The sequence below is a fragment of the Ylistrum balloti genome, unplaced genomic scaffold (assembly GCF_031769215.1).
Source record: "Ylistrum balloti isolate Yb309-2 unplaced genomic scaffold, AGI_CSIRO_Ybal_v1 Utg370584, whole genome shotgun sequence".
Classification (NCBI taxonomy): domain Eukaryota; kingdom Metazoa; phylum Mollusca; class Bivalvia; order Pectinida; family Pectinidae; genus Ylistrum; species Ylistrum balloti.
The window spans coordinates 217,442-245,369 of NW_026782363.1; the positions used below are offsets into that span (position 1 = coordinate 217,442).

Sequence of the window (27,928 nt, forward strand, 5' to 3'; positions counted from 1 at the left end):
ATGAGATATATTATCACAGCTGGCCATCTTGGAATATCAGTTTATGTGGATGAAGCCTGTTTGTACTATTTAAGGAAGGCCATTCCATCCATAATAATCAATATTGACATGCTATTTGCTTGTTTCCCCCTTTAGGAGAGAATGGACCCAATTGATTTTTAATAAACAAGATCAAGGACACATGGTCACATAACAAAATGATATGATCTAGAGAAAACTATTAAGTAAAGATAGTTAAACCTTGGTTATATCAGGTAATATTTCAAATGACATCAATAATGAATCAATTAACTCTAACAGTGACAATGAGGACTTTGAAGTGAGGGTCACCAGCCCAGAATTCAAGGTCACAGGGGACTGATATTTATGCAATTTTAGGAGGACGATGGGATGCCATGTCCATTTCTATTGGGAATCATTGCCAGCAGACTTTATTTGGAAATTTATACTAAAGTCAGCAATAGTACTAAACAAAAGCCCAAACAAGTTCAGCTAACAAGGATCTAAGGTCATGATCTAATGTATATGTAGATAGGGGTTCGGCCCAAGGTCTAAGGGGATATCATGCATTATCTATTTTATGCCTGACCCTAGGTTAATGTTTACTCGTAATTTGACCTTGATCTATGGTTGATATTTGAGCTGTAAGTATTTTTACATGTAAACATTTTGATGGTGTCTTTGAGTTTATTATACTTGATCTTTGTTTTCCACAGATTCTGGATCAGTAATTTTCCTGTACATTTTGACCTTGACCATAGACTATCCACGGTTGTGAAAAGGTTTGCCAATCTTGTCCAGTCCGAGGGAAATCTCACCTTTAAGCAGCTCATTGATTTGTCCAAAGTGTAAGGTTCAAAGAACTGTCTTAAATGTAGCAATGATCTGTGGAAAAAGGGTAACATTGTAACAATGATCTGTGGAGAGAGTGTAACATTGAGTATAACATTGTTCTGTGGAGAGAGAGTAACATTGATCTGTGGAAAAGGTGTAACATTGATCTGTAGAGAGAGTGTAACATGGATCTGTGGAGAGAGTGTAACATTGATCTGTAGAGTGAGTGTAACATTGATCTGTAGAGAGAGTGTAACATGGATCTGTGGAGAGAGTGTAACATTGGTCTGTGGAAAAGGTGTAACATTGATCTGTAGAGAGAGTGTAACATGGATCTGTGGAGAGAGTGTAACATTGATCTGTAGAGAGAGTGTAACAATGATCTGTGGAGAAGGTGTAATATTGATCTGTGGAGAGAGTGTAACTTTGATCTGTGGAGAGAGTGTAACATTGATCTGTGGAGAGAGTGTAACAATCATTTGTGGAGAGAGTGTAACATTGTTCTGTAGAGAGAGTGTAACATTGGTCTGTAGAGAGAGTGTAACATTGGTCTGTAGAGAGAGTGTAACATTGGTCTGTGGAGTGAGTGTAACATTGTTCTGTGGAGAGAGTGTAACATTGTTCTGTGGAGAGAGTGTAACATTGATCTGTGGAGAGAGTGTAACATTGATCTGTGGAGAGAGTGTAACATTGATCTGTGGAGAGAGTGTAACAATGTTCTGTGGAGTGAGTGTAACATGGATCTGTGGAGAGAGTGTAACATTGATCTGTGGAGAGAGTGTAACAATGTTCTGTGGAGTGAGTGTAACAGTGATATGTAGAGAGAGTGTAACATTGATTTGTGGAGAGAGTGTAACATTGATCTGTGGAGAGAGTGTAACAATGTTCTGTGGAGTGAGTGTAACAGTGATATGTAGAGAGAGTGTAACATTGGTCTGTAGAGAGTGTGTAACACTGATCTGTGGATAGTGTGTAACACTGATCTGTGGATAGTGTGTAACACTGATCTGTGGAGAGAGTGTAACATTGATCTGTAGAGAGAGTGTAACATTGATTTGTGGAGAGAGTGTAACAATGATCTGTAGAGTGAGTGTAACATTGATTTGTGGAGAGAGTGTAACATTGATCTGTGGAAAGAGTGTAACAATCATTTGTGGAGAGAGTGTAACATTGGTCTGTAGAGAGAGTGTAACATTGGTCTGTGGAGTGAGTGTAACATTGATTTGTGGAGAGAGTGTAACATTGATTTGTGGAGAGAGTGTAACAATGATCTGTAGAGTGAGTGTAACATTGATTTGTGGAGAGAGTGTAACATTGATCTGTGGAGAGTGTGTAACACTGATCTGTGGATAGTGTGTAACACTGATCTGTGGAGAGAGTGTAACATTGATTTGTGGAGAGAGAGTAACATTGATCTGTAGAGTGAGTGTAACACTGATCTGTAGAGTGAGTGTAACATTGATTTGTGGAGAGAGTGTAACAATGATCTGTAGAGTGAGTGTAACATTGATTTGTGGAGAGAGTGTAACATTGATCTGTGGAGAGAGTGTAACAGTGATCTGTGGATAGTGTGTAACATTGATTTGTGGAGAGAGTGTAACAATGATCTGTAGAGTGAGTGTAACATTGATTTGTGGAGAGAGTGTAACATTGATCTGTGGAGAGAGTGTAACAGTGATCTGTGGATAGTGTGTAACAATGATCTGTGGATAGTGTGTAACACTGATATTACCATTATATATGTAGTCAGGTTTTGTTGAGGAACCCACTAATGCAATTTTATTAATTTTACAGACCTTCCTATGATTGGATGAGGAACATGTCTGTTCGAAATCCATCGATGCGGCACAACCGTAAGGTGTCCTTGGTGTTTAACCACCTTGAACCCATGGAGCTGGCCGAACACCTCACCTACCTAGAATACAAGGCTTTCCGCCGCATAAATGTAAGTTTTAGTATCATAAGTTATCACCTGCCACTTTGATAATCACTGAAAAGTTATGCAATTTAGATCTATTCAGTTTCTCTGTAAGATTTTTTATCCTAGATGTATAAGCTTCTCTGTAAGATTTTGTATCCTAGATGTATTAGCCTCACTCTAAGATTTTGTATCCTAGATGTATAAGCTTCTCTGTAAGTTTTTGTATCCTAGATGTATTAGCCTCACTCTAAGATTTTGTATCCTAGATGTATTAGCCTCACTCTAAGATTTTGTATCCTAGATGTATTAGCTTCACTCTAAGATTTTGTATCCTAGATGTATTAGCCTAAGATTTTGTATCCTAGATGTATGAGCTTCTCTGTAAGATTTTGTATCCTAGATGTATTAGCCTCACTCTAAGATTTTGTATCCTAGATGTATTAGCCTCACTCTAAGTTTTTGTATCCTAGATGTATGAGCTTCTCTGTAAGATTTTGTATCCTAGATGTATTAGCCTCAGTTTTTGTATCCTAGATGTATAAGCTTCTCTGTAAGATTTTGTATCCAAGATGTATAAGCTTCTCTGTAAGATTTTGTATCCTAGATGTATTAGCCTCACTCTAAGTTTTTGTATCATAGATGTATTAACTTCTATGTAAGATTTTGTATCCTAGATGTATAAGCTTCTCTGTAAGTTTTTGTATCCTAGATGTATTAGCCTCACTCTAAGATTTTGTATCCTAGATGTATTAGCCTCACTCTAAGATTTTGTATCCTAGATGTATAAGCTTCTCTGTAAGTTTTTGTATCCTAGATGTATTAGCCTCACTCTAAGATTTTGTATCCTAGATGTATTAGCCTCACTCTAAGATTTTGTATCCTAGATGTATTAGCCTCACTCTAAGATTTTGTATCCTAGATGTATTAGCCTCACTCTAAGATTTTGTATCCTAGATGTATTAGCCTCACTCTAAGATTTTGTATCCTAGATGTATTAACTTCTCTGTAAGATTTTGTATCCTAGATGTATAAGCTTCTCTGTAAGATTTTGTATCCTAGATGTATTAGCCTCACTCTAAGATTTTGTATCCTAGATGTATTAGCCTCACTCTAAGATTTTGTATCCTAGATGTATAAGCTTCTCTGTAAGTTTTTGTATCCTAGATGTATTAGCCTCACTCTAAGATTTTGTATCCTAGATGTATTAGCCTCACTCTTAAGATTTTGTATCCTAGATGTATAAGCTTCTCTGTAAGTTTTTGTATCCTAGATGTATTAGCCTCACTCTAAGATTTTGTATCCTAGATGTATTAGCCTCACTCTAAGATTTTGTATCCTAGATGTATTAGCCTCACTCTAAGTTTTTGTATCATAGATGTATTAACTTCTATGTAAGATTTTGTATCCTAGATGTATAAGCTTCTCTGTAAGTTTTTGTATCCTAGATGTATTAGCCTCACTCTAAGATTTTGTATCCTAGATGTATTAGCCTCACTCTTAAGATTTTGTATCCTAGATGTATAAGCTTCTCTGTAAGTTTTTGTATCCTAGATGTATTAGCCTCACTCTAAGATTTTGTATCCTAGATGTATTAGCCTCACTCTAAGATTTTGTATCCTAGATGTATTAGCCTCACTCTAAGATTTTGTATCCTAGATGTATTAGCCTCAGTTTTTGTAACTTATATAAAACCCCCTTTTATTGAAGTAAATACGAGAAACGTTGCTGTTATATAAGATTTATAGATTAAACCATCAGTGTTCTTTTTTTGTGAAGCTGTACAAATAGTTTTTAAAAAGCTGTTGAACTGACGTCAGAGTAGGTTAATACAATGTAGTATCCGTGTCATTACAGCCTCTGACATCAGTATCTGTTTTAAGCTAACAAACAGAATCTGCTATGCTTTTATGTACATGTGTGAAAACTGATTCCTATTAGTGGTTTGTGCGTCATTAAAACCAGTTTGAAGAACTGATATATTGATTGTATAGATGATGTTTATGAGTCGGAGTGTTGTGCACTGTGTTGTTTGTCTCCTGTTGTAAAATAACCGTAGCCTCACCTTCAATCACATTTAAACCATTAAAGGATCAATATCCGAGTATTTACAAAATGATCCTTCCTTTGTTTTGCTGAAAATGTATCAAAGCTACATGGTTATGTATGAAGCTCCTGTTCAGGCTTAAATGGTTTTTGTCAATTGAAGTTTAGAGTTTCATATTGGTACATTCCTGTCCTTAATTTATACACAATGTTATACAAGTATGATAGTACATATGTAAAAAGATAAACATTTGGGTGGGTCTGGTACAGAAATCTACCTGTTAGATTTATTGATGAGTGCAGGGAGAAACTTGTTCATGAAACCTAATGGTAAAGGAGTTAAAAAAACCAGCAACCTGTTTCAGTCCAAGAAATAAATGACAAAGCAGCAGAAATATCATGATAACCTGTCAGAGTTCAGGAAGAAAATATTGCTGTAACAATCAGTTCCATTGATTTCTGTTGTACAACAACATCAAAAATTGATGAAAACTTTTTGTTGGAAAATGAAATTCATTAAAAGTGCAGTGAGTGACTTGTTCAAGTAAATGCTTTACTTTTTTCCAGTTTACTGATTTCAAGAACTATGCAGTGACAGCTTCCTTGAAGGACAACCCCAAATTGGAGCGATCCATTGCCCTGTTCAACGGACTGTCCCAGTGGATACAATGTATGGTCTTAAGCAAGACAACTCCTCAACAGCGAGCAGACGTCATCGTCAAGTTTGTCAATGTTGCTAAGGTTAGACATTGTTGTATAATTAGGATATATGTAATGTATATTCTCTAATGGCTACCCTTTAAAATGTGATGTTGGGAAGAATGTTGTTTTATGATATGGTTAATTTTCATTTTTTTTTTTTTAAGAAACTGAGGTATTTGCAAAACTTCAACACTTTGATGTCTGTCGTTGGTGGTCTGACACACAGTGCGCTGGCGAGACTTGCCAAGACCAATGCCTGCATTCCCAGTGAAACTCAGAAGGTGAGACTTGAGGGACCTGACAACCTTCCTGTTGTTGTCATGGTAACAAATCAAAACTCTGCAGATATTACAATCTGGAAGGGTTATTTGTGCCAGAAAGATTCTTGTGTTACAAAGATCTTTTATTAATTGAATTAAGATTATATTTAAAACAAAACAAAAAAATATGGTTTATAAGGATTCCTGATGTTTTTTCATTTAAAAAACAATTTTTCATGATCAACAAGATCTGTTTGAAAATTATTTTCTTTTTCAGACTTTGATGGAATTCACAGAACTTTTATCGTCCAACAACAACTTCAGTAATTATCGGAAAGTGTTTAACCAGTGTTGTGCGTTTAAGATTCCAATATTGTAAGTATCAATACTGAGGCATCAAGAGTTCCACTTCTGAATATTTTGGTATGGCATTACATTATGGTTCAAATCTTAGTGTGATGTTTCAAGACATAAATGTAATAAGACCCAGAAATATGAAACTGAAAAACTTTCTTGGCAACAGCATGCACCTTATTTGCGTTTCTACCTGCCAAATATGAAAAATAGAATGATTTTAAATTAACAGTCTTTCAGGGATCATTTTAATTTCACGCAAATTGAAAATCCTCTCAAGAGTTTGTTTGAAACTACATGTATACGCAATATTGAAAATATGTGTAATGAAAATGCAATAATTTCCTATTAATATACCCTTCAGCAACATAATAAGTAATGTCTTTCCTTGACTTCTTTAAATCTTAAACATACGGTTGATAATAAATGATTGAAGTGCAAAAGATTGGATGGGCTGTATTTGACCTCTTACCTTTGACCTTGTAGGGGAGTACACTTGAAGGATCTTATCCTGTTACACACAGCATTACCAGATAAAGTGGAAGGAAGTTTGGTGAACTTCAGAAAAATGGCACAGCTTTCTCAAACTCTCAAAGAGCTCACCAAACTACAGAACCATGACAACATTCCAGTGTGCGCCAACATGGACCTTGTCAACACACTAAGGGTTAGTAGATTTGTAAATGTCAGTATTTGTTAAGGCGGGAAAACAGAAAATTGGGGCAAATTTCCTGGATATTGGTTTCTTTTATATTATTTTTATATTTCTTCATTTGAATTGGAAACTTCAATATTTTTTGCACAAGTTAAAAATATGAAAGTTTTCCACCCCATAAGATGAAACATAACTGTTATTTATCAAAAAAGAAGAGATTTATATTCCATTTATTACATTTTTTCACACCTTACATTGGTGCCAGTTAAAATGATAGATTCCCCAATCTGTTGTCTCTTGGTAAAAAAAAGGGATTAAAATATCAAAACTTGTTATTTTTATTCAATGAATATATTGTCAATATCTTCACCATAAAACCTTATATTTTACCTTTATATTTTACTGTGAAGAAGGTCATAAAGCATATTTCTTTGTTTATTAGAAACAAGTCGGAATTCTTCATGCTTTCATTTCCATCAGTTTCTTCATCCAAGGCCTTTGTATCCTTTGTTCCAGTTGTCCTTGGACCTTCACTATACAGAAGATGAGATTTATGAACTGTCCTTAGCCAGAGAACCACGTAACTCCCTGTCATCAGTAAGTATCCACACACTCCTCAATCATCCTGTTTACAACAGTCAGGCAGAGTTACCTCCCTGTCAACAGTAAGTATCCACACTCACACACTCCTCAATCATCCTGTTTACAACAATCAGACAGAGTTACCTCCCTGTCATCAGTATCAACACTCACACACTCCTCAATCATCCTGTTTACAACAATCAGACAGAGTTACCTCCATGTCATCAGTAAGTATCCACACTCTAATATTCATCCCTGTATACACTCCTTAATCATCCTGTTTACAACAATCAGAGTCAGTTTTATTTGTATTAATTTGATAATGCTAAAAAAGAATCCATATTGATTTGTAAGAAAGGCCTGAAAACTGAAAAAGCAAAACTGGTGTCATAGGTTTGTCTGATTGATAATGACTTGATAAAACTATAAAGGCTGAATAATACACCATACATACAGTAAGAGTACCCTGTGTCTGTGAGTCAGATTTTGTCTTGTCTTACAAGGTCAATTTCTTTGACCTTATTTCCATAAATTGTCTGATATCTTTTTTCATGTGTTATTTTTGTAGCCTTCTACTCCTACCAAGCCTGTTGTATTTGCTGACTGGTTAGCTGGAGTTAGCCCCCCTGTTCCAAATACGATAAATAAACATGTACATGATATGGTGGAAGTAAGTATAGTTTGGGATAACAGTTAATACACACAATCAAAATGACTCTTATCAATAGGAAGTACTTCTGTCTATTAATGATAAGAAACCTTAACTTGATTCTGGGCAAAAAGTGACTCAGGCAAACCCATCTAAAAATTGATGTGTTTTGGTAGATTGATATGTTCTTACTTACGCAAGAAATTAATTCTTATTCCAAGAAAATATTGTCAAACTACATCTTCCAACACAAATGCTGTTATGAAGATAATGAGATTATCAAGCATGAAGTCAATTATTTTCACTCCAGTTTGATACTGCCATGATAACACTGTTTAATTTTGTTTTTTGATTTTCACCATCAAACTGATACTGAAACCTTTAACCCATTTTTTTTGTATTAATGATATTAATTTGATTTATTTTTAGGCAGTGTTTAAAAACTATGACCATGACAAAGACGGGTTTATCTCTCATGAGGAATTTGAGTCCATAGCCGGCAACTTCCCGTTTATAGATTCCTTTTGTGTACTAGATGCTGACAAGTAAGTACCAATACACATACTGTATGTTAGCATAAATGAGACCTCCCACAGTAAAAAAATTTGATAAAAAGTAGGGAGGGGGTTTAATTACAAGCATCCCCATATATATATGAAGAAGCCGTTACAGGCGAAACATGTTGGCCAGAAATCCTCAATAAATCTTAACACTACCATCCCAGCTTGTTGTGAATACCTCTCACACTCTTCCACTATATATATTAAATGTCGGCCATCTTGGATGATGGTTGTACCTTACTTCGACCATCAATACTCTCTCTTACTGGCGACAAGTATGTATTGCTATTTGACGATAACTTAAATGTTGAAGATATTATGAAACAATGACTAGAAAAGAATATAGTATTTAAGAACCATTAAACAGACCTACTGATAAATATTAGGACAATATCAAGTTACCCCCAGCCTACTACACTTTTAAAATTATTTCTTGACTCATATCCCAGTTCAGGAAAGGCCACTTGATGTTTGAGTCACAAATAGATAGAAGAATGCTTGTAATTTATTATTTGGTGATTGCTTTCAATGTTCTTGATAGTTTACCCTTGTAAATATGAATGATGAAAGTGAACTCATTTCAAAAGTATGTTCACCAGCAGTTTTGGAAGTGATGTAAGGTTGTAACTGGTTACACCGATTGATAATAAAATACTCAGATATAAGAAAGATTTGGTGTGTAAGCCAAAAATAAGTAATCATTTGACAAATATTTGGACAAAATAGTTCTCTAAAATTTCATTAAGCTCCATCATTGTGTCATTAGTGTTAGATTGAAGTAAGCTCGATCATGGTGTCATTAGTGATAGACTGAAGTAAGCTCCATCATTGTGTCGTTGATGTTAGATTGAAGTAAGCTCCATCATGGTGTCATTAGTGTTAGATTGAAGTAAGCTCCATCATTGTGTCATTGATGTAAGACTGAAGTAAGCTCCATCATTGTGTCATTAGTGTTAGATTGAAGTAAGCTCCATCATTGTGTCATTAGTGTTAGACTGAAGTAAGCTCCATCATTGTGTCATTAGTGTTAGATTGAAGTAAGCTCCATCATTGTGTCATTTATGTTAGATTGAAGTAAGCTCCATCATTGTGTCATTAGTGTTAGATTTAAGTAAGCTCCATCATTGTGTCATTAGTGTTAGATTGAAGTAAGCTCCATCATTGTGTCATTGATGTAAGACTGAAGTAAGCTCCATCATTGTGTCATTAGTGTTAGATTGAAGTAAGCTCCATCATTGTGTCATTTATGTTAGATTGAAGTAAGCTCCATCATTGTGTCATTAGTGTTAGATTTAAGTAAGCTCCATCATTGTGTCATTAGTGTTAGATTGAAGTAAGCTCCATCATTGTGTCATTGATGTAAGACTGAAGTAAGCTCCATCATTGTGTCATTAATGTTAGATTTAAGTAAGCTCCATCATTGTGTCATTAATGTTTGTTTGAAGTAAGCTCCATCATTGTGTCATTAATGGTTTGAACTTTTTCAGGGATGGCATGATCAGCAAGGCTGAGATGAAGACCTATTTCATCAGAGCAAATTGTCATGCTCTACGCAAATGTTTTAAACATGACTTCCATGAGATCACCTACTTCAAGCCGACCTTTTGTATACACTGCACAGGACTGGTAAGTCTCAAAATTAATGTCGCAGATTGTGACTTTACTATCCAATGTACCAGATATTAGACAATTGAAGTACAGTTGAAACTTGTTATCTCTAAATTGCTTGAGTCAAAATTCTGTTTGAGTTCATATCCCGATTTTTTTCATTTCTGTATCTTTGATTTTAGTTTGGATAACTCGAATTTCAATGAGTCGAAATTTAGTTGAGTCTAAGTGATTTTTCAGTTCCTTCAATTGTAAAGCAAGGAAAAAGTCATTTGTTGTCTTGAAATTAATTTTTGTCAAAACAACGGCACATCTTCTGATGAAATTGGTCCATACATACACTGAGTGGAAAGTCACCTGTGCGTAACAAATGGCTTGTTTTTATGTATTTGTCCACAACACTTGGTCACTGATGATTAATTACCAGTTTAATTATCCAATTAAAGATTGGCTTCTTCATTAATGTCACCATCCTGTAGCAGTGACTTACTTGTACCTTAAAAGATGTAGCACTTTTACACAAAATATGAAAACATTTAGCATGGTTGCGTGCATCTTTAGGAGTGATAAAAATGAAACCATCAAACCAGTACGAACATTTGACAAAATCTTATCCCAACAATTCTGAAAGAAAACTAATTTTAAACTTGTTAACTAAAGAACTGTGTTTAGACACATTGTCAGATTTCATGTCTGGACATCGAAGTGCTGAAAGTATTTTTCATTGATAGAGTCTATATCTGCGCGTGATTTGTTAAGTCTAGTGCTTGTATAATGTTTTCTTTAACAGGTAAAACCTTTCTAGTGCCATGTTTTTCATACGTTTATTTATTCATGTTGATATGATCTTTGGCTTCATACATCGCTTCTTGTAGCGGATCAAAAGCAAATTTTAATTTTGTTTAATGTCATTCCGTAAAGTATATGATGTATATGTGTTTGGTCAGTAATGGTATTGGCTATTGTACACGTGTGTGGGATTGAACGACGTGAATACAATTGCATTTGATTGGAGTTGTTATTACATGTTTTGTGATTTGGATGAATGAAAAATAAAAGGAGAAAGTAGGATAAATTCATTTGTTTATTTACTGCCATTTCACATATCAGATCAAACTATGCTGTTTGCGTGCTGTCGTAGCCCTACTTCATTTAACTGTAATCAACATCAGAAAACTGATATTGTCAACCATATTTATACGCTTTGTTTGAGTGGAAATACGGATAAGTCGAAATATTGTCCATGGTCTCTTTGATATCAAGATAATGAGTCTCGATTGTATTACAATGCTTAATAGTATACTTATACACTGTGTAATAACACCTGTCATATAAATTCTGCAGTTCCACACATGTAATGTGATTTAGTGGAACACACATGTCATATAACCTAGTGGAACACACAGGTAATATGACCCAGTGGAACACACATGTCATATAACCTAGTGGAACACACAGGTAATATGACCCAGTGGAACACACATGTATTATGACCTAGTGGAACACACATGTCATATAACCTAGTGGAACACACAGGTAATATGACCCAGTGGAACACACATGTATTATGACCTAGTGGAACACACAGGTAATATGACCCAGTGGAACTTACATTTAATATGACCTAGTGGAACACATGTAATATGACCCAGTGGAACTTACATTTAATATGACCTAGTGGAACACACATGTAATATGACCTCCTAGTGGAACGTACATGTCATATAACCTAGTGGAACACATGTTATGTGACCAAGTGGAACATGCATGTAATATGACCCAGTGGAACACACATGTAATATGACCTAGTGGAACACACATGTAATATGACCTAGTGGAACACACATGTAATATGACCCAAAGGAACACACATGTAATATGACCTAAAGGAACACACATGTAATATGACCCAGTGGAACACACATGTAATATGACCTAAAGGAACACACATGTAATATGACCTAGTAGAACACACATGTAATATGACCTAAAGGAACACACATGTAATATGACCCAGTGGAACACACATGTAATATGACCCAGTGGAACACACATGTAATATATAGAGGAATTGACAGGTGGTATAAACAAATAGAATAGACAGATAGTAAAAAAGTAGAATAAACAGGTAGTACAAACATAGAATATACAGGTGGTACAGAACAATAGAATAGCTGGGTACAGGAAGTACAATGAAAGACGAAAGAATTTTTTAAACAATCTTCCCACTGACTAAATAGTTCAGGAATTTAAATGGATACACACTTTACTTTGCATCTGTGTCTATAAATCACCTGAGCCATGTAATATGAAATTCTAATATGGGAAGGTTGTTTTATGAATGGACAATCACCTTAAATGTCTGTATAATGTGTTCCGTCTCATATAGTATCTTTAAATGACATAAACCTGGTTAAATCTTGTGCAGAGATTTCTACTCTGCTACATGTCTTTTATGAACACAAGCCTAATGATGACGTTGGTTTTTTCAATTTTGTCTGATTTTCTGTCGATATTCCCACATATTTTCAATTTGGTGATAAAAATCATCGGAGCTTGAGGCAGACTGGTCCTGTTAGTGTGTTGTCATGTGTATGGTGAATACTCTAATGTGTACCGCTTCTAAAACTCCTACTGAAACAGACATACAAAGAGAGAGCCATGCTTGATTAAACCCACATTAAAATGCCTTCAGATCTTCATAACATAACGAAAGGAACTCTAATCTGCTTATGTATGTATTTCCTGAGAATTACCGTTCATAATTATTTCTTTATGTCAGCGACACGTTTTACAGAGTAATGAATGACTTCGGGACAAATCCACACGTTTGTCTGACTTGGGGTTCTCACTTTAACTGAATGTACATCTAGAATCATCTGTGTAAGTTCCTGTTCAATACTACCCAGAGATATTCTGAGGATATATAGGTAGGTGTTGTCATGCAGTTTAATGTAACTGTTTTTATTATTTCAGTTGTGGGGACTGATTAAACAAGGCTGGAAATGTAAAGGTAAGTCATGTATAGAAAACTTTAACACCTGTGTGTTTACAAAGGTGAGACTGTCGTCAGATAACTGTGTACCTAATACACTTATACCAGTACTTGTCATTTCACTGGTGTGGGCGTACCTTTGCGTAAAATGCTTTTGTTTTTTTCATGTTTATTCCTTTTGACGTAATCGGATATGAGTCTTTCACACAAGGTGTCTACTATTGGTCATTTACTCTTCACTGTGAATATTAATCATCAAAACTATACACATGACATGATGGTAAAATCATTAGTTTTTAAGAAAACCAGCTTATGATCAGAAGGGACTCTATGAAAGGATTTTTGATTTTCTTGTTTAAACCAGGTATGTCTTTATGAATATAGATACTTTATAGACAAGTCTGATATGTAAAGTGTATTTCATATTCATTAACTAGAAAATGTGTTCTGTTTCAAATGGTTGGATCAAATATTTCAACCAGCTAATCTTTCTATTCAGTATAGTGGTGAGCTTATTTGATGCTAAAAAACAACTTGTGTTGTCCACTTGATATTCTGACTGGGCTGACTATACCTGGTTTTTATTTGTTGATCAGATAAAAAATTTGATTTTAGAAACTGATAGAAAAAGAAAGCTAATTAATGGCAGTATTATAAACCATTATGTAAAGAACTGTATTACTTTATTAGGTAGATCTATTTTTAGATCATATGATTTATATCTGTATTGGTCGTAGTGGGAGATTTCCAAATTGTTTCATCACACATTTGAATATTAATGTGTGATGTCACAGCAAGAATTATGAAGTGATTTTTCTTTTTCAACATTTCATACTTTTTTGTAGAAAAGTATTCTTGTTCCAACAACATTTCCACTACATTTTAGTAGAATTTGTGACATTTCACATTCCTTCTTCTACTTTGTCAGGTATTTTACCTGGAGGGGCATAATTTACTCTGGGTAATATATGCCTAAGTTTTGGTCGGATAGCTATAATCATTCTGTCAATAGAAAATATTGTCAGACTTAAGACCCACTCCTGGCTTATGCTATTTTTAAAACCGACTGTTCATGGTATGTTCAAATGGATGTTTCATTAGAAATTGTTGTACCAGAAAGTTTTTTTAGCTTGTCACTTTATACAATTTGTGTTCCACTTAGATTTATTGAATATGAGTTTGTATGAAAATAATTGTAGGCCATGATTTATTACAGTAAGTGTGTGTAATATGGCACTAAATTTACTTCATATTTCAACAAAGTACGTAAGAATTCCCCAGAGATCTGTTTTGTTAGTAAGAATTCCCCAGAGATCTGTTTTGTAAGTAAGAATTCCCCAGAGATCTGTTTTGTAAGTAAGAATTCCCCAGAGATCTGTTTTGTAAGTAAGAATTCCCCAGAGATCTGTTTTGTAAGTAAGAATTCCCCAGAGATCTGTTTTGTAAGTAAGAATTCCCCAGAGATCTGTTTTGTAAGTAAGAATTCCCCAGAGATCTGTTTTGTAAGTAAGAATTCCCCAGAGATCTGGTAGAGGTCTCCAGTGACATAAGTTAGATGTGAATTGTTGTGAGCAGACCATCTTGGGCTGTGGTCCCATTTTGGGTAGTGTTAAGTGGTCATGACATACTTTTCAGTGAAAACCAAATAATTTAAAGAATACGGAATTCATGATAAAGACCATTGCTCCAGAACACAAGTACTTAATGCTAAAGATGATGATCACAACCAATGATCTTACCTGTTTATAGAATTAGATATAAATTGTACAAAATAGTGTCAAAAAATTCTTTTGTGGATGTAATCTAGGGTAGTGTGTATTATGGGATATTAGTAGGTGGTCTGGGTGGTGTCCAGGGCCCAGTATAGGTGGTGTCCAGGGCCCTGTATAGGTGGTGTGTAGGGCCCTGTATAGGTGGTGTGTAGGGCCCTGTATAGGTGGTGTCCAGGGCCCAGTATAGGTGGTGTGTAGGGCCCTGTATAGGTGGTTTCTAGGGCCCAGTATAGGTGGTGTGTAGGGCCCAGTATAGGTGGTGTCTAGGGCCCTGTATAGGTGGTTTCTAGGGCCCAGTATAGGTGGTGTGTAGGGCCCAGTATAGGTGGTGTCTAGGGTCCAGTATAGGTGGTGTCTAGGGCCCTGTATAGGTGGTTTCTAGGGCCCAGTATAGGTGGTGTGTAGGGCCCAGTATAGGTGGTGTGTAGAGCCCTGTATAGGTGGTTTCTAGGGCCCAGTATAGGTGGTGTCCAGGGTCCAGTATAGGTGGTCTGGGTGGTGTCCAGGGCCCTGTATCTAACATATATAGATGTATGTTAGGTAGGTTGTCTGGGTTGTGTCCAGGGCCCTGTATCTAACATATATAGATGTATGTTAGGTAGGTGGTCTGGGTTGTGTCCAGGGCCCTGTATCTAACATATATAGATGTATGTTAGGTAGGTGGTCTGGGTTGTGTCCAGGGCCCTGTATCTAACATATATAGATGTATGTTAGGTAGGTGGTCTGGGTGGTGTCCAGGGCCCTGTATCTAACATATATAGATGTATGTTAGGTAGGTGGTCTGGGTGGTGTCCAGGGCCCTGTATCAAACATATATAGATGTATGTTAGGTAGGTGGTCTGGGTGGTGTCCAGGGCCCTGTAACTAGCATATATAGATGTATGTTAGGTAGGTGGTCTGGGTGGTGTCCAGGGCCCTGTATCTAACATATATAGATGTATGTTAGGTAGGTGGTCTGGGTGGTGTCCAGGGCCCTGTATCTAACATATATAGATGTATGTTAGGTAGGTGGTCTGGGTGGTGTCCAGGGCCCTGTAACTAGCATATATAGATGTATGTTAGGTAGGTGGTCTGGGTGGTGTCCAGGGCCCTGTATCTAACATATATAGATGTATGTTAGGTAGGTGGTCTGGGTTGTGTCCAGGGCCCTGTATCTAACATATATAGATGTATGTTAGGTAGGTGGTCTGGGTGGTGTCCAGGGCCCTGTATCTAACATATATAGATGTATGTTAGGTAGGTGGTCTGGGTTGTGTCCAGGGCCCTGTATCTAACATATATAGATGTATGTTAGGTAGGTGGTCTGGGTTGTGTCCAGGGCCCTGTATCTAACATATATAGATGTATGTTAGGTAGGTGGTCTGGGTTGTGTCCAGGGCCCTGTATCTAACATATATAGATGTATGTTAGGTAGGTGGTCTGGGTTGTGTCCAGGGCCCTGTATCTAACATATAGACCTACTCATTTGTTATTTTACACTCTGGTATTGTCAGTCCCTGATGAATAACAATCATCAAGTTCTTCCCACAATTTTGTTATATGTCCATGTCATGATTACTCACTCCTGAAAAGAATTAATGTAGAATAGCCTTTCTATAGTTAAACATGGCTGCATGGATTTTAAAATACGTCCTATAATTTTCTCACACATTGGATATCATCAGGACTTCGGAACTAAGAAGTCCGCTATGGTAATTATTGCACTTCAGTCATTTTGTTTGTAAACCCTTTAAAGCTATTCAAGTCCTATCTATCATTCACCTATCATTAGAATATAAGTTTTGCCTTTGAGCTGGCACAAGGCTTTGTTGGCAGTGTATGTATTATCACACAATACCTCAACTTTGATGTGTTAAATCTATTGTCTTTTACATACAGGTGTTCAGCGCTTGATCACCAAGTTAACACAAAAATTTCAATCTATCATGTTTGTTTTGTACACTTCAAATTTCATGTGCAAAAAATTATTTGTGATTTAGAATTGTCACTACTATGAAAGGAAATAGATATGCTTCATTAGTTTTAAAAAGTTACTGTGAAGAATTTTTTTCCCTGTAACATTGTGTTTGCTGTGTTGTTAGTGTACATTGGCCGTGTTGTTAGATTGACGATTGACTGAGGTGGTGGATGTGTGTTTTTTCAGACTGTGGTATTAACGCCCATAAACACTGTAAAGACTTGGTTGTGATGGAATGTCGTAGTAAGCAGCATGCAGCTTGTAATCGGCGTCAAGACTCGGTGACAAACGGTAGGTTTTCTACATACTTCTAACCCTTGAATATGTAGCATTTTCACATCTCACTTTTCAGAATGTCATGGTTTAAATATAACACAGTCATTGTACCATTTGAGAAGGCTGTTGTAGGTTATTTTGTTATCACACTCCACATGATATTGGTAACCAGCAATAATGAAAATTTCTGCTTTAATGAAAAAAACTGTAAAGTGTTTCTGATACACTGAGTATGGATATATTATGGATAACTAACTTGTCTCTCTGGATAAGATGTTGGTCAAAGTCTCTCTTACTGTATTATTTAAGTAAACGATGTGGAGGCAATATTTCATCACTTGAATGGTCTTAAACACACATGCTTTAGAAACGGAATCTTCAAGACACATAACCTATGGTGTCTTAAAATCATGATACAAAATTGTATAAGGTGTTTAAATGAAATATAAAGTTCAAGATAAGGCATGTTGAAGACACATCAAACCAGACAGGTATGATAAAAACAGGTTACTGTATCAGGTCTTTTTTTAATGATGGATATAACCAGAAAGGCCCCAGTTATGTTTCTAGAAGACATAGAACCAGACAGGTAAGATAGGATTAGGTGTCTTAATGAAAGGTATAATCAGACAGGTATGATAAAAACAGGTTACTGTATTTAGGTGTCTAGAAGACAGGTAAGATAGGATTAGGTGTCTTAATGACAGGTATAATCAGACATGTATGATAAAAACAGGTTACTGTATTAGGTGTCTAGAAGACAGGTAAGATAGGATTAGGTGTCTTAATGACATATATAATCAGACATGTATGATAAAAACATTTTTCTGGATTAGGTGTCTAGAAGACAGGTAGGATAGGATAAGGTGTTTTAACAAGAGGTATAATCAGACAGGTATGATAAAGACACACTTCTGGAATATGTGTCTAGAAGGCTAGTACAGTCAGACATGTATGATATGATAAGATGTCTTAACAACAGATATGATCCAGACAAGTATAATAAAAAGATATATTCGATTAGGTGTCTAGAAGACAGATATAACGTAATAAAGAAACAATGTTCTCCAAATACCAGGTCTAGAAAACAATGTAAATTTATGAAGCATTAGGTCATTCACATCAGTCGCAGTTAATCATCCAAAAAAAACTGAAAGTTGAATTGAGATAGTCAGTGAAAAATATTAGATTTGTCAGAGAAGTCAGAGTCGGGTATCAAAACAAGTGACATAATGTGTTGATTGTATAGATCTGTGTATTAATTCTCAGGAAGCAGGAAACTTTTTGTCCAATATTTTAAGGAAACAGTGAAATAATTGTAATACAGACTGTATTACATATAGAAAAAATCACTTATAACATAGGTAATACTTGATGGGCTGAAGGGTTACTCTTAGTTTTCTTGTCGACATGGGTGGAGTGGTGTCTTGTACAGGTAACTCTCAGTGTTCTTGTTGAAGTTTAAACCTTTATAACTCACTTGGTCCTAAGAACTGGTGGGTTTATGCCATGGCGTGATGTCCGGCATCCAGTTGGTGTCCAATGTCCTTCAACTTTTTACTAAAGCACTACTAGTCATGAACGACTGAACAGATTTTAACCAAATTTGATCAGAAGCATCTTCAGGGGAAAGGGAACTCTCTCTTATATAGATGTTAGGTCTTTTCCCTGGGGCAGAAGGGACAGGGTCTAATAGGGGAAATGAAGCAAATTCTTTAAAATCCTACTCCTCCATGTTTTTTACTAATTTTGCCCAAATTTGGTCAGAAGTATCCTTGGGTGAAGCAGATTCAAGATCTCTGCCCCAAGGGTAATGATGTGTGGTGTTAATGTCTTTCCTATCCTCAACTACACAATGTTGACATATCTGTTTGATGAACTTGAAGATGCTGAAATATTTCTGTTTCACATTACTTAGATAAATTGTGTAGAACAGTATCATGTCTGTGATTTCTGCAATTTAGAAGTGTTGACACTATATAATTTCACAACGTTGACCAAATTCTCTGTTCAGGAACTCCCACTCAAGAATTGACATACTCATCAAAAAGAAAAATGTCACAACGACAGAAACGGAACCGTGTACACCAAGGAACGCAAACTGAGGAAATCTACTTTATGGATTATCAGATGCGGAACTCCCACATGAATGGAGATGGAGAATTTTACGAGGAACAGGGCCAACTATATGACCGATTGTTAAAGGCAGAGGAGGTAGGTGTAAAGATTGAACATATATCTATATGATATCCTGTATTGTATCCAAACTACCTTATTCATCAGTATACCTGTATACTATATAGGTGTAGTCATTGAAATGTTTGAAATTTTTGTGTAAGAGGGTCCAGTCATAGGTTATGTTGGGTTGTATATATAGGACAATGAGATTTGGCACATTTAGATAAAAGCATGAAGTGGATTGTAAGGTATTATACGGACCCTAGTATTATTAAGGTCCTACCAGATGAATCTTGGGTTAGTCTGTATGAACATAGGTTGCATTTTGGCTGTTTTCCAGTAAGCCAGATAGGAGTGTTATAATGAGGAAGTGCATGGTAATGGACTCATAGATGTTCATTATATAACTAGTGTGAAGTTACAAAAACCTGATAATAAACTAGCATTATACAGTATAATGTGGTTAATTATATTGCAGGTTCTATTTTTACATTTTCTCTTATGTGTTGTTACACTAAGTATATTTACATAGAAAAAGATGTTATACAGGATATGCATGAATATGCAGATTGGGGCAAAAGGTTGTCTATCTAAGCATGTCACACTAAACAACGTTATAATCCAGAACACACAATTATATAAACACATATAGGCTATCGATGGGTTATGTGACAACCATAGAAACCATTCATGGAAATAGGGTAACCATTGGTAAAACTATTGTAAACATTGGTTACCCATGACAACCATTCATTACCATCTGACAGCCAATGGTTACATCTCACAACCATTTACCATTGATAATCATTTGTCACTTCTGACAGCCATTGTCTATCATCAGAAAACCATTGGTCACATTTGACAACCATTGATTAGCACCAGTGGATTATGGAGCAACTTAATTTAAGTTAGTTTGTTCAGAACGACCAATTAATTTGTATCTGATATTTTGTTTTTCTGACATAAAGGATATTTCATCTCTCATCTTTATCAGTTGCATCAACAAATAGTGAATGTTTGTGAAAAGTTACTGGTGGTGGGAAGTTCACAATCAAGCATGCATGAAATAGAATTAAAACTTGACCAAAATGTTTACTAAAAAGAGTGAGGTAATTTGAAACTTTGGAATATGTTGTAATTTTCTATCCAACTAATATTATTTAAGTTTTAATTCGATATATATACATACAAACAATAATTAAACATTATTTAGATTTGGTCTGTAGCACACCAATGATTCAGATTGATCTTTGGTCTGGTATAGATTTTGTCGATATAATTGTTCATCCGTATAGATTTTCTCCATGGCACAGTGTTGATTCCTGCCCAAAACACAATGTGGATTATACCAAAAGTCTTTTTTAGCTCACCTGGCCCTAAGGGGCAAGAGAGCTTGTGGCATGGCGCAGCATACATCGTCTGTCAACTTTTTTCTACAAAATGCTTCTTGTCATACAAGACCGAGAAGATTTCAGCCATTTTTATTAAGGGGAAACTATTTTGTATAAAAAAAGGGTCTTGGACTCCAGGGGCCTGGTATGGAAAACCAAGGATTATTAAGTACTTTAACATTGAACTTCAATGGGTAAGGCACCAAAAGGCAAACTAAATAATAAATCTTTAAAATTTTTGTTTTGTCAAGGATGAAGTGATTTTCACCAAGGTTGGTCTGAAGCATCATTGGATTAAGTAAGCAAATCAACTTTGTATAAACCAAGGATATTGGCAGGGCCCAATAGGGGAATTAGGGATTTACCTTTATAATCTTTCTTCTCAGTATTGATAAAGCAATTGTAACCAAACCTACCCTGGTGAGAGATACAGGCTTTAATGGGCCTCTTGTCAAACTTTGTTCATCGTCCACACCTTTATCCAGTACACAGTGTGGACCAAATTAAGATATCCTAATCACCTGGCTATCCTTTTTTGTCTAGCCCATTATAACTTCACGCTATATATATCTTACTCTCAGTCTCAAACGTCAGCTCAGGATCAAGCACCGTAAGTGTCACTTCTAGATGTTTTCTGTACACTATGTAACTGTAAAATACATTGTGCTTGTCTCCCCCGTAGTATCAGTTGTAACCAACCCCTTGTCAATGTAGCTAGGAATGGAATTTCAAAATGCAGAATGAATTTTTCTTGCATTGGTCAAGTCTTTTCACTCATCATTTTCTTTGTTTATTTTGTGCATGATCATCGTGTTTCTCTATGCTTACATGTGAAGAATTTGAACTGTACAATGTATTGACAATGTCTTACTGATGATATGTACCTTTCTTTAAAAGCTGCTGGATTTTCTTGTCTGTGGTCATGAAAACCTGTCAATCAAATGTGACGTTACTTAGATATACACATAGCTCAGGATCATACATTGACATTGTAAGATTCTGTTTATCACATATGGCAATAACAGCAATGGTCAGACTGTTTTAAAATCTAAATGACAATATTCTCACCCCATATCTCTTTATTTGGTGACTGCACAACATTGACATCACTCTATTATGATGTCACAATGAAAGCTACCTTTAACCAATCACAGCTCTGCTACATGAATGCTGTTATTACACTGATAACAGGACTGTTATGTGATAAACTTCTTTATTTATTGACACAAGCAATCCTAATCAATATTCTTGCATGAAGACTGTTTTTACCTGAGTTGTGTATGACCCCATTTCCTGGTGGATGTTTTTATCACTAGTAATGGTTGTCTTCAGTAACTTGTTGCATGCCTTTTTTCTGTTTTTTTTGGTTGGGGTTTACATTATGAGGGATTAGTTTTTAGGCCGATGTTTGGTACCTGTTTAGTATTGTGAGGTTTTATTCAACTAATTTGTGTGATGTTGATCTTAATTATATTCAACAGATTATTAAAGATAAACCTAACAAAAGATAGATTTCCTGTACAACTGGGTAGTCATTTCACCCATTGCTTTTTTTATCCTAACTTGCGTTCATCCTATTCAGTCTTTAAGTGGGTTTTAACTTACAGTAGACAACTCGAACATTCTGTTTTAATTCACATTAAGCCATTTGATTATTGTAGAAAGTTTCATAGTCTAATGTATATCTAGATATTAAGAAGAAACCAGCATCATGCAGTGTTTATTACATTTTGCTTTTACATGTAATACACACACTTCAGTCTGGGCCAAGAACAGATTGTAATGAAGATGATGGCTTGCTGTAAAATAAGTTTTTATTTTTGTGCTATGTTTTACATGTAATTGATATTAAATTTGACAACTTTGTTTCTGTTTATCAAGGGATTTAACAACAGTGTTAGAAATATTGAAATGTTCAGCAGTTATTTATTTATATGTGATACTTAAAAGGTAAAATTAATTGCCTGATTATGATTTCAAAAATAGAAAAATATTTGATTAAGAAAACTTCAAACAATTTAAAACTTTTTTTTTATGTTTTTATTGATGTGTATTGATATCAGAACAGATTCTAAATATTTGATTCAAGGAATCAGTTTGCTAAAATGTTCAATGTCGTTTCAGGCCCGTGACAAGTTGATGGCTGAAAATGCAAAACTGGAGGCCAAATTGGAGGCTAGCAATGACCAAATTGTCACTCTCAAATCTCATGTGGGGATGATTCGTAAAAACACCATCACATTCATTCTTGAGCAGATGGATGCTCTTCACATTCAGCGGGATACTGAAGTGTGACAACATGCAGGGCTGCAAGGATTAACAAGTGCTAATAACTGTGACATACAGAAGTGAAGCTACAAAGAAATGATCAATATGGGATCCATGTTACACCATGTTTGTATCTTTAGAACAACAACAAAGTTCCCATGTTATAAGGATACCACCCATAGCAAGGGGAGGTAACTCCCACACCTTCAGTATGTCAGTACGAAAGAAGGCGACTGAGAATTTTGGTGTTTAAGTGGGACACATTCCTATGTTTTGTCTTACAAACATGAGAATAGACGGAGGAAGAAAAAGGAATCACTGTTTAAGTGACAATAACTGTAAAATGGCAGCCATGTTGGATCTCAGTGGAAATGATTTGTGTGTACCACCATTGATGAGCGGACCACATGACAGAAATGATGTGACTGAGAGCTTCTGTACATCCTGCTCACTGTTTAACAACAGTAGTATGCTACCAATTGTTGTGAACTATTGGCTGTGAAAGCATTATCATATAAAAAAAACTTATTTTGTTGTTCCTGCAGATGAGTTTTTGCAGGCATGGAGCTCAGTGGAGTTTTTAGCTTTATGACACTGCTTGTATGTGATGTTAGGGTGCAGATTTACAGAACGCCAATATAACCGAAAGAAAAATATCAAAACCACAAATCTCCTAAAAAGAACTCACACTTACAACTTATTTAAAAAGAGTTGTGAAAGAAAACCAAGAAATGATGGAACAATTAGCCATAAGGTTGAACCACAGTGAATTACGTGTTACAATAAATACTGAATTATCTGTGGGTTTATTGCTTGAGTTACAAGCTTGTCTGTGACGTGGAATACATGTGGAAAGTAACAAACGGTTTAGGATTTGGAAGTACTAGTGATATCATGTGGTACAGTACAAGTTATAATCATGTTGACAAAAGAGTTCCAACTGGAAAGTGATATGGCAAAAAATTATTGTCTTCAGAAAATTGTCTTTGTACATTTTCTTTTATGGCATATATATGACAAAAAACATTTTCAATTCAACAATACCTCGATTTCTAGGTCAAGGATTAGCTAGGCCTATGTGTGGAAATTTCTCCTTATATCAAGGAAGTATGCCACACTGGGATGCTTTCCTGTCCATACGAGTCTGTCGCTTCTGACGCAGCATTCCTGTGATACTAACCCTTGTGACACAGGGGGATATCTGGGTACAATGACCGACTTGGGGGCCAGACATTCTCATAGCCATTAGATGGAGTCTGTAGTCACCAAGGGATAGTCCTTAGTTACCAAGGGACATTATGTGTACTGACTGTTCTTCCCAAGTGTTGCTGTATGATGCAGCAAGAACTTGACTTTGTTAGTTTCACATGACCCTGACCTTGGAATCTATTGAATTCTCATGACATTGTCCTTGGATATTTCCTCTTGACCTTGGAATTTTCACATGACCTCGGTTGTAATTTCACCTCATTTGTGTATCGTGTTACCTTTACTTTTGTTGGATGAGAACTTTGATAGCATATGCTGAGTTAGATGTATTATTAAAAGAAATACTTTTAAAACAAATTGTTATGTGACTACATTGAACTATTCCATATTTGATAGAACAGACCACATTTTATTACAAAGTTATAAGGAGTATTTTTATATATTTATCAGAGGAACAAGATGACCTTGACCTCAGCCTGTGATGTACATACAAATCTATATATATATAGATTGATGGGCTATTTTTAGAAATCTCTGATAAATGTGTCAAAGATGGACTCAGATTAATTCTGAAATGAACCTCATCATTTTTGGGCATCTTAAACAGTAGCTTCTGGACAGAGATCTCAGTTCTGGATAAGAACAGTATTGATAGACTTAAATCAGAAATCAGTGTCATCATGTACCAGCCATTTTTCTTTTTTAATCATGGACCTCAAATACATCAAATGATTTATTATTCTTACTGGTATGTTTTCTTCCTTTCTTCTTTTATAAAATCAAAAGCGTTTCTATTGTTTTATTGAATCCTTTATATGACACTTTGGATTGATTTCTTTCCACCTTTTCTGTATTCTACAATTGATTCTGTCAGATTGATTTGCGATGTACATTGATCATTAGACATTTTATATCATATTTATTCTACCAAAGTTAATTATTTCATTGTGTGTTTGTGATAATTTCATATATACTCTTATATTATAGTCTGAATTTTCTCACGACTCTAAATTTTTAGTGTCAGTGATGACTTAGGAAAAAGGAGGAGTTTTTTCTTTTTTAATCATACATTTGGTGACCTTTATTAAGCAAAAACTGATTTTTATCAATGTTACTGAGCTCTAATAGACTATATATGGAATTTCAATCAACTTTAAAAATCAGAAGATTTTATGAAATTTAATGAGACTGAATGTGATATTATTTATTTGTTAAGAAACTACACTTGTCTTTAAAACATCATAGTTATGTACAAGGGGTTAATACACATATGTAAATAGTGTTTTAATGAAAACAGGTTACATGATGTAGACGCCAACCTATATATAGTTTAAGTGCAATAAGATTAAATATATTTACATGTTTTTTATAAAAGATTGAAGCGGGGAGGATGTGACTGTGTTAGGGAAGCTGTTGTGATTTAGATTTGTTAACCTGTATTACTTAAGTTTACCTGTGGTAAGAGCAGGTGCCTTAACGTAGAATGGAGCACAATGTTATACAGAAAGGACTTCCAGAGGTGATCTTTTTGTAAAATCAAACAGACAGCCCTAACATTAAGTGATACTGATATTTTTCTTACCTGTATCTACCATACACTTGTAAATATGTTTCAGTATTGAGAAATTTATTGCTGGGCTCATCATCACTAACTTTACCACTAGCTACAATATTCAATAATTACTCAATATCCATTATGATAAGGTGCTGGTATTATGTTACCTGATATTGACAGTTTTAAATAACTTAATTACTCTGATTTACATGCATATATATTTTCTAAGAGGAACATTGAAATTATTTTCATTGGTTACACAATTTAGGATTCGCACTAAACCCATCATAGATTCCAGCAGATGTGATGACCCCAGTTAAAATGTCTTCACAATCATATGTGTGATTAGTTTCTTCTTTACTGCACCATGGAACAGTTTACTCTTGTATGTAATGTCGCATAAGTGAAATGTGCAAAATGCCACAACCTTTAAAGATATGCTTAACTAGAAAAACAAAAGTTTTATATGGAAGTCAAAATACAAATCATTGATAGAAAAAAATTGTCATTTCTGGCATCCTTGATAAAATGTGCTAGAAGTTATTCTTGAAAGTGTTTTTTATACAAGAGATCAGTAAACAACTAATACTTAAACAATCAATCTATAACAATCTTCTCAAGCTCAGTCTTGTAAATACCTGTTATTTGTAGAAGGATCTATTTTCTTGGTAGTTGAAAGATATTTTTTGTAAAATCGGCCCAGACCAATTATTAGATTCCTGGGAATGAAAATGAATGAATGTTCTTGATTTTCTCAAAATGACAATCTTAGTAAAAAGTCTTCTAAAAAAATTTAACAAATCAGTGATGAAATTCATACATGGTGGGTCTACTGGAAAGGTACTTTGTTACATCAAATTTTTCAAGATGTTAAAATACAAGAAAATATTATTTAATCGTTAAATGATTTAAATATATGTGAAATGCAAGAACACAATTTTCATGTTGAAGATTTTGTTATTGCTAAATGCACTTTCTTGAAGTAACCAGATATGTTGATTATTTCCCCATCAGAACTGATGTTTACAGATGTAGAAAGGCAGCAGAATGTTCTCCCGTGGACAAGATGGATTTTGAAATGGTTTTGATAATTTCATATTTGTTAAGTTTCAATTAGTCAGCTTACAAAATTATGAAGAATTCAATTTTTTTTAATATATAACCTGATTATTTTTTTAATTATTAATACAGTAATGTTACTATCTAAACCTGTGGGTAAAAAGTGTTTTGTTCTAGTAAAGGGAGATAACCAGTCAGCAATCTTGTCAGTGACCCATTTGTAACAAAGAAACACCCAAGTTTTATTGCCAGAATAACTTTCAAGTTTTGTAACATTAGAAAAAGCTCAATTTTTACAACATATTAAATATTTTGTATAACATTCCATCAACAGTATCATGATTTTATATTATTTTGACCAAAACAAATCTTGTCACATTGAATTTTTTTGTCATTTTTAATTGAACTTCAATCTACTGCTGTAAATTTGAACAAAACCTGTCATGTTTTTTATGGAGAGACATTTTTTTTATATATTTGTACAATGGTGCACACCAATCAGGTGAACCAGACAGATACTGGAATAGATCTGCAATGTATAATTTCATCCTTTTCCCAGAAAAATCTGGAGATCAAATTTTATTTGATATTAGTGTTACATAATATATTCTTATCTGACCAAATCATAGTTGACTGAGGATAAAGTTTCATTTTCAGCTTCATCTTTACCAACATGTTGTTGTTGTATATGAAAGTTTTCTCATCATTCCGCGATCCTACCTGTTGATACATTCCGCGGAAATCTGTAGTAGTCGTGTATTTTATGTACTAGAACCACCTCATGGGGTATGCATGCTGGCATTGCAGAACAAATCCATGATAAAGACTTAATTTATTCTGTTTCACCCAACATTCTCTTAATTCAATGTTTTGTCGTTTCATCTAAAATCTATTTGCAGTGGATAACTTAAATTTAACCAAAGTCTTTAATTAATCAGATATACTCTCAACTTTAGAAAATATTAACGAAAAAAGTCCTTTCATCACTTGTTTCTAAAATGTATATTTTTTGCAAAAGCAGATATAATTGATCAGTCCATCTTTAACATAAAAAAATTCAACTGTATTAAATTTAAAACACAGTATTTTATATAGGATAT

The 27,928-nt window shown here is 34.9% G+C and overlaps 1 protein-coding gene across 2 annotated transcripts in view; it reads left to right on the plus strand.

Moving 5' to 3' along the window:
• The window catches only part of LOC132556707 (ras guanyl-releasing protein 3-like), an 88,885-nt gene extending 60,965 nt beyond the window's left edge, over positions 1-27,920 (plus strand). Inside the window, exons 5-19 of one of the 2 annotated variants that reach the window (XM_060221142.1) lie at positions 717-848; positions 2,629-2,779; positions 5,366-5,539; positions 5,665-5,781; positions 6,038-6,135; positions 6,601-6,781; positions 7,286-7,366; positions 7,920-8,021; positions 8,430-8,545; positions 10,048-10,186; positions 13,145-13,181; positions 17,079-17,183; positions 19,183-19,382; positions 21,319-21,347; positions 22,862-22,963. In XM_060221142.1, coding sequence (XP_060077125.1) covers positions 717-848; positions 2,629-2,779; positions 5,366-5,539; positions 5,665-5,781; positions 6,038-6,135; positions 6,601-6,781; positions 7,286-7,366; positions 7,920-8,021; positions 8,430-8,545; positions 10,048-10,186; positions 13,145-13,181; positions 17,079-17,183; positions 19,183-19,382; positions 21,319-21,347; positions 22,862-22,877 — 1,678 coding nt within the window. In that variant the 3' untranslated portion in view covers positions 22,878-22,963. Of the gene's footprint in view, positions 1-716; positions 849-2,628; positions 2,780-5,365; positions 5,540-5,664; positions 5,782-6,037; positions 6,136-6,600; positions 6,782-7,285; positions 7,367-7,919; positions 8,022-8,429; positions 8,546-10,047; positions 10,187-13,144; positions 13,182-17,078; positions 17,184-19,182; positions 19,383-21,318; positions 21,348-22,861 lie in introns of both variants that reach the window. The other variant, XM_060221141.1, reaches the window with a different exon arrangement.
• Positions 27,921-27,928: the final 8 nt, after the last annotated feature.